The following is a 7705-nucleotide window of genomic DNA, read 5'->3' on the forward strand; positions in this document are numbered from 1 at the left end:
TAAAATCTGAGACGTGACTTGTGAGATGTATGTCTCAGAAAAATTATGCAAGAAGAGACCTCCCTGGTGGTGCCAGGGGTTAAGACGCAACCTTTAAAGCTATCCGCAGCCACTGCAGCACAAGTTCGATCCCTGGCCAGAGAGCTACCCACAGACCTCTCTTGACTTGCCCGCTGCTCCTCAGCAGTGTATTTCAGTCAGTCTGCCTGTTCTGTTCCCTACTCTGTCTCTGGTGAATCCTCTCACCCTCCTGCACCTCTGGCCTGTACTCCAGCTCTTGTTTGCATAAATAAATTTTTAAAAAAATTTAGGGGCCTCCCCTGGTGGCGCAGCGGGTTGAGCACAGCGCTGTGAGGCTGTCCACAGCCTCTACAGCGTAGGTTCGATTCCCAGGCAGCCAGGGAGATACCCACATGGCGTGGCGACCTCTCCTGTCTTGCCCACTTCTCCCCTCAGCAGTGTTTTCGGTCCGTATGCCTGTTCTGCTCCCCACTCTGTCTCTGGTGAATCCTCTCACCCTCCCGCACATCTGGCCTATACCCCAGTTCTTGTATAAATAAATAAATCTTTAAAAAAATAAAAATAGGGAGAGGAAAACAAAGGTTTTTATATAAGTTAATTAATGCCTTCAAAATCCTTAGATATAGAACTTGTAACAGGGTGGTCCTGAGGAAAGGGGGAGGTTCCCTGCCCCACCCAAGGGAGGTTCCCTGCCCCACCCAAGGGAGGGTGGAGCTGAGCAGGAAGAGGAGAAGCTGCAGAAGAGACTGAGGAAGGAAGGAGCAGGATGGAGCCAGGAGACCTGGAGGAGGCGCATGGAGCCTAGAGACACGTGAAGAAACAGCTTGTCTTTTTGGTCGTGGACTGGGTGACACAGATGTGGGTGAGACCCGTGGGGAGATGACAATGGTAGCTTTTATCTTGATGTTGATTTTGCTCTTTTCCTTCCGGGCTTGTCTGGTTGTTTCTGACCCTTTTCTGGGGGTCCCCACTGGAAGATGCTTTAGACTTGTGGCAGGCTTTGGGGCCTTGTTCTGGGCCAATCCCATTTGGATGGACTTTTACCCACGAGGGGATGGGTAACTTTGGGTGCTTGATTTAGAAACTAGATTCTTTGCCTTTCCTGTATTGTTTCCAAATTGTATTAAAGTTCCTTCCCATTAAAGTCTCATATGTTTTGTGTTGATGCGGCGGATGGCAGAACCCATTTAGAACAGGCAGGTTTGCGGGGTTTGGGCTACCCCTCTCCCTGCCCTATAACAAACTGACCTATGATCTGACCTATGATCAGATATAGAACCTATATATGATCAGATAAATCTGACTTATCCTTAGATACAGAACTGACCTATGACCTATACTGACCTATGATCCATTAAGTCACCTAAGTATATTTTTTTCTATCTTACTAATACATATTTCCTCAACCCACTAATTTTAAGTTTTGTTTTTTCTTCAAATGCTCCATGTCATGTGTATCCTTATTATTTTATCTCATTTTATTGGGTGTGTATTCAAACCCACTCTAATATTTATTGAGTACCTACTCTAAACTTGGGATTTCTGGCACTGGAGAGAGAGGAAAACAACAGGGCTAGTTCTTGTTCTTGAATACCTTTCTACCATGTTGGAGAACTGAAAAATATTGGAAGGCATGTGTCTGAATCATTGTTCAAATGACTGACAGGGACCTTTCGTGGGGCAGCAGGAATCCCAAAGAATGTTTCTGTTGTTGTTGTTTTTCTGTTTTTTTTTTTTTTTTTTTTTTTTTAGTAAAAGGAGACTACAAAGTGATTTTTCTAAGGGATGTCTTCTTAGAACATAGTTGGCTTTTTTTAATAAAATGAATGCTAGCTAGCTGAGGAGAAAATCAGATATAGACTATAAGTGGAACCTAAGTTGTTTAGTTTAGATACCAAGTTTTTCTCCCAATAGAACCTAGATTAACAGGTTTTCACATTTTTTTAGTGGACTTAAATCGTGCTTAAAATAGGTTTTATGTGTTTAAGACAGTTTATGTTAGCTCTTGCTGAAATGGGAGAGAGATGAATTCCATGACCTTTCATGGTCTGCTCATATTCATATTTTCTCTCTGTCTTTCTCTCTGTTTCTCTATCTCCCGCTCTCTCTCTCTCTCTCTCTTTTTCTTCCTTCCACTCCTCCCTCCCTCCTTCTATTCCTCCCTTCCTCCCTCAATCCCTCCCATCCCCCCAATTGTTATACCTTTTGGGGTGTAACACTAGGCTTCCAGGGCATTCCTTTCAGTGAAATAAGAAAGGAGACACTTCTGTGTCTTGAAATTTTTTTATTTGTTTCTATATTCAGCCATAAACACACATTCCTCCTAAGACTATAAAAGTCTTCTCCTCTAAACAATTAACTTTTTGTTTTTTAAAAAAATAATAACAGCAACTTGAAACTTCACTTGCAACCTATCATTTCAACCATTTGTGTAAAGAAAATAAGTTCAGGTTATGCGTAGCTACCTCTGCATTTGTTACTGATATGAGTACATAGACTGTACTTGGCCTGGTAAACAGTTCTAAAAGCTCTCTAAGCCTTTAAATTCAGTTTCACTTCAAAAATAAAATGTCATTATCACTCATATTTTCCAGGGCTGGAACCATTTCTTTTAATCCTCTTACTGCTTCCCCATTCTCCTTATTTTAGGACATAGTACACAGTAAGGACCTGCTGTGGGTCCATTCAGCACAATCTTCCTCATTCTCTGTCCAGGACCCAGGTGATCATGAAAATAAAACAAACTAAGACACAATTAGCACAAGGAAGCCTCTTCTTAGCCCTGCTACCAGTTTCAGATCACATCCTTTCTTGTCTTTTATTCTCAAGCCAGTCATGTAGTTGTTCTTATTATGGCAAGGTCTATGTCAGTGCTGATGCATACATTCAATAGTATTCCTTCATTCAGTAAGCACAAAAATTTAAACCTCCCTATTTTGGGTTAGTGATATAAACCTCCATTTCCAATATTCTCAAATGTCTTTAACCCAACTACATCTTTCCTGAATAATGGGTGTAGTCCTAGGGCCAGATATTAAAACTTGATTTGTTGAGATCATTGACTAAAAGGAATTCTAGTCCAAGACAAAAATCACTTGCACTTCTCAGGAGGGGATCCTGTTCCTTCCTTGCTAAGCAAGGGCATGGTCAAACTGCCCTTTCTCCAGACCTTCAAGTCCATCAGCCCAGGTCGAGGTCGGCATGCTCCTATATGGGTCTAGAAGAATCCGGAAGCACCTGACAATGAGGATGCCCAAGAAAATAAACAACAAAATCACAAAAACAAATGTGGTTTTCTGCTCCAGGGACATGCTAGAGTCTGTTGATGTATTCCCAAAGGGCGCTAGAGATGAAGGGGCAGGTTGTCCTCCATCCATCGTCCAGTGAAGCCAGAACACAGGATCTCCCAATTTTCTTTTCTTCCATCATCAGCCTGCTGAAGTCATGATGGCTGCACCTTGGAGAGGATGAATGATCTGCTGGAGAAAGAAGGGGAAGGAAAGGGAATAACCATCAAATAACAGCCTTATTTTCTGGGCTAACAGTCATGTCTTTCAGAGAGAAGAGGATCTCTAAACTTTTCATCACAGATGCTTAATTCTGTTTAATTACAGGAAAGAGTCTTTTACTCTTGCATGAAATGACCAGATTGTCCTCAGAGCAACAACCGGGGGCCAGGAAGGCGGGGTAGAGAATGCTACCAGAGTACAGATGAAAAGCATGAAGGTAACATTGACCTCAGGGTGTGTAGCCAACTTGACATCCAAATATAGTCTCTTCCTGCCAAGTCTCTTCTAGCTTTCCTCCAACAATATTACTCGCACATCATTCTTATAATGATGCTATTAAATGAACACCAGCCAGAACTGTGACTAAAGATACTCCAACAGTCACTCTATTACAAGCTCCATGCAAGCAAGGACCTCTGCAACCCCAGCACAAGGAAACTAAGGGTAAAAAAAGTATTTGATATGGAAACTTTCTTGGGGAGCATTGAGCTCTAGACTCTAGACTATGGCCTCCACTTTACCGCTAAATAAGTATGGGTCTTTGGAGACATGACTAAACTATGAATGAAAATAGTAATGTCTACATGTCTCAAGGTGCTCTAATGAATAGGAATGTCTGTGAGAACTTTTGAAAAGTATACAAAGAAGAATGATAAAGTATTGCTTTACTCAAGACATGACTAAGGGAATGCTTCTCCTTTGCTTTCTCTTTCCTGGGCTAAGGGAGAAGGCGGGTGGCTCACTGCGAACCATCAAGCTACTGCTGCTGCTTCTTTTTTCTTCAGAAAACAATGACAGGATTCAATATTTGACCCTGGGAAGCATCTAGAGGATGGAGCTAGGGAAAAGGAAATGATTGACTTCATTTTTATTTAATTTTTGACTGCATTTTTCAAAAAGCCTTTTCGAAAGGCTTTCTACTATGTAAGACCATTTGGTAAAGAGGAAAGAAGGAAAAAGCTGCATAATCACCATTTCCATTTTACTGGTAGAAAAACTGAGGTGTATAAATATTGTTTACCTTTTAAGGTATAAAAGTATACACCAAGCCTATTAAAAGCTTCAGATATTGAACTAAATCTATTTAAACCAGATTTTGTAAAGAAAAGTTTCTGTATTAGACATTATATATATAAACATCATGACATTTTTATGAATTTGCAAGAAAAATTATAGAGCATTCAGCTATAGAAATTAACATGGATTGAAAAGAAATTGTGTTCAATGAAAAAAGCAGCCAAACAAAAATAGAGATTATGATCTGAAGCATTAACATACTGTTTCTTTAGTTGACTTCTAATTATTGCCTTGAAGTGCAGCACTAGTAATCATGAAAAGTTTGCATGTATGTTGATACTTCAAAGTTTATAAAATCACAGTTTAAAAAAAACAGCTTCTAGGGCCTCTCTAGTGGCGCAGGCAGTTGAGCGCGGCACCTTGAAGCTATCCGCAGCCTCTGCAGCGCAGGTTCGATCCCGGCCGGCCAGCGAGAATCCCACATGGCGAAGCTGACCTCTCCTGTCTGTCCCGCTGCTCCCCTTAGCAGTGTATTTCATCAGTCTGCCTATTCTGTTCCCCTCTCTGTCTCTGGTGAATCCTCTCACCCTCCCATGCCTCTTGCCTATACGCTGGTTCTTGCACAAAAATAAATAAATGTTAAAAAAAAAAAACAAAACAGCTTCTAAAGAGTATTGCAACCAGTATCTGGGAGGGAGGAGTCACCAATTTGGGGAGAATGGATCCCTTGAATACTTCATGACTCTTCAATTTTTTTTTTAAAAAGCTGAAATAATGCAACAGATTCATTTATAATTCATTTTTATTTTGAAGTAAGATTGGGATAAAGTTTGTATTTTTAAAAACTAAGGTTAGGAATATACAAGACATTAGTGAAGTGGGTTTAGTTTTGTCTTGCTTGTGTTTCAGTAGCCTCTGAGCTTAGGGTGTTGATGCTCCACAGTGGGTAACTGGGACCGAGGAGCAGAAAGAGGGGAAGGAAAGAGTGACCAGAACTTTTAACAGCACTCCTTACCTCTAGGGCCTTCCAACTGGGTCCATCTGTACCCACCCAGAATACCCAAACTGGATTAAATGATAGAAACTTCTCCAAGAGCTGGGTCTAATGAAAGCCATGTTGTGATTGAGGAACACATCCCTAAGTCATTCTGCCACGTTCCTGCTTGTATTTCCATGTCCTAATAAGGATCCCCACTCAGCCCCTGTCATTATAGCTGGTTTAATTGGAATCCCCATTCTTTATCCATTTTGTCTCCAGCCAGAAAGATGTCAGAGTTCTTTGTCTATTTTCACACAACTGAGACAAATATGTATTTTCAGAAACTTTTTTTTTTTAACTGTTTTTTTTTTTTTTTTTTTATAGAGGCATGGTTTTTATTTATTTATTTATTTATTTGTTTGTTTGTTTTGTTTATACATGCACTGGGTACAGTCAGAAGCGCGGGAGGGTGAGAGAATTCACCAGAGCCAGAGCGGGAAGCAGAGCAGGCAGAAGGACCGAAGTACACTGCTGAGGGGAGCAGCGGGCGGCAGGAGAGGTCTGCGCGCCATGTGGGACCCTCGCTGGTGGCCGGGGAGCAGCCGGGGATCGAACCGGCGCCGCCGCCGAGGCCGCGGGCAGCTTCGCAACCCAGCGCTCAACCGCTGCGCCACCGGGGAGGCCCCTTCAGAAACTTTTTAATGAAAATATTACATAATCCATGAAGACAAGGAAATATAAGAAAAGATAACATCACTACCTGTGTAAATATACAACATAAAGATTTCTAGTCTAGTTTAGTTTAATAAGAAAAATTAAGAACTAGACATAGAATCATTTGTGCCTGTGAGAATATCCCTCCAGCCATAAGCTGACTGACTTGTTCTGTCCCTTCCTTACCACTTCTGGTCTCTACTTGATGGGAATCATCTTGATACCCAGGAAGCAGTCTTTTCCCACCTTTTCCTTCATACAAGGCAGAATGCCATGTTCTCTTCTCATACTTCCTACGTTTTTCCTATGACTCAGGTGTTAGAGCAGATACACCATTCATTTGGGGGTTGGAGTGATGGGCACCCATTCCAGAGAGTCCCGGAAAATAACCTTGTCATTCTGATTCAGATGATCAGCCTCATCTTCCCATTCAGTTTCCCTATAAGTGACTTTGGGATCTGGCTTCTCCACACAGAAGTCAGGTATTGCATTGATTTAAAAATCAGTTTTAGTTTGCAGTTTTAGCCCCCCTAAGCTGATTAAAAGGCAAGATGTAGGGATATGGTTAACCCTCTTTGCAGCCTGATTACATGTTTTGAAGAACTTTCTAAAATGTAAATATGTATTCTCTAACCTTCATTGCCAACCCCTTCCAGATACCAAACTGATGAAAAAATAGAAATCAAAGCTTTTTTGAAAACTCTGTAGCTCTTTGTAAATTGTAAGCCTGCTCCCTTTGTGCATACCAGACTGCCTAACTTCCTATTAAAATAACTTCTTTTTTTGTCAAATCATCAAAGGCTCCTATTAAATTACAATATTTTACATAGTAAAGTGACACATGAATACATTTGTAAGAATTTGTCTCTGAAAACTGTTCCCACTTTGAAGAAGGGAGAGAAAGGACTGGAGGATGATCTTGCTGGAGGTGAGGGGCTGTTAGGACTTTGGGGATTGGAGACAAGGGGTATCATTAGCAGATGGTCCAGCAGGAGAGTCCTGGGGAGGGATGGAGGATGGTGAGAGAGATAAGAAGGTCAGGAGGTGATCCAGAAACAAATGCCAAGTATTTCACAGTTTTGCCTAGGATTGACTGAAATCCCTGGAAGAGCCTGCTTGATTTTAAACCTCACAATCAGCTAATCAATAATTTACAAATTTGGAAAGCTCAACATCATGCTTAAATTAAAGGAAGCATCAGATATAAATAAGGTGCAGGAAAAAAGAAATACTTTTAATCACTTGACCACCACAATACAAAAATATTCAAAGGCTTCTAAAATTTAAAAATATCTGTTAAAGCAAAATGTCCCTTTTTGCTAAAAAAAAAAAAAAAAAGATACTTAGAAGATATTCATCATTGCTTTTAGATGAACAATGAAATCTTTTTTTCAGATAAGTACTGAAATCTGGACAAGAAAATTACTTCAAAAGATTTTGACATAACCATCCTCATCCTAATTGT

The 7705-nt window shown here is 40.8% G+C and overlaps 1 protein-coding gene across 1 annotated transcript; it reads right to left on the bottom strand.

The window, feature by feature from the left end:
• Nucleotides 1-3099: 3099 nt before the first annotated feature.
• CTXN3 (cortexin 3) lies at nucleotides 3100-3414 on the bottom strand. The gene has a single exon (XM_037508247.1). It carries the CDS (start codon nucleotides 3396-3398, stop codon nucleotides 3153-3155), a length of 246 nt encoding a protein of 81 aa, XP_037364144.1. The 5' UTR covers nucleotides 3399-3414; the 3' UTR covers nucleotides 3100-3152.
• Between the last annotated feature and the right edge of the window lie 4291 nt (nucleotides 3415-7705).

This window comes from Talpa occidentalis, unplaced genomic scaffold (assembly GCF_014898055.3).
Source record: "Talpa occidentalis isolate TD23 unplaced genomic scaffold, MPIMG_talOcc4v2.1 talOcc4.13, whole genome shotgun sequence".
Taxonomy (NCBI): Eukaryota; Metazoa; Chordata; class Mammalia; order Eulipotyphla; family Talpidae; genus Talpa; species Talpa occidentalis.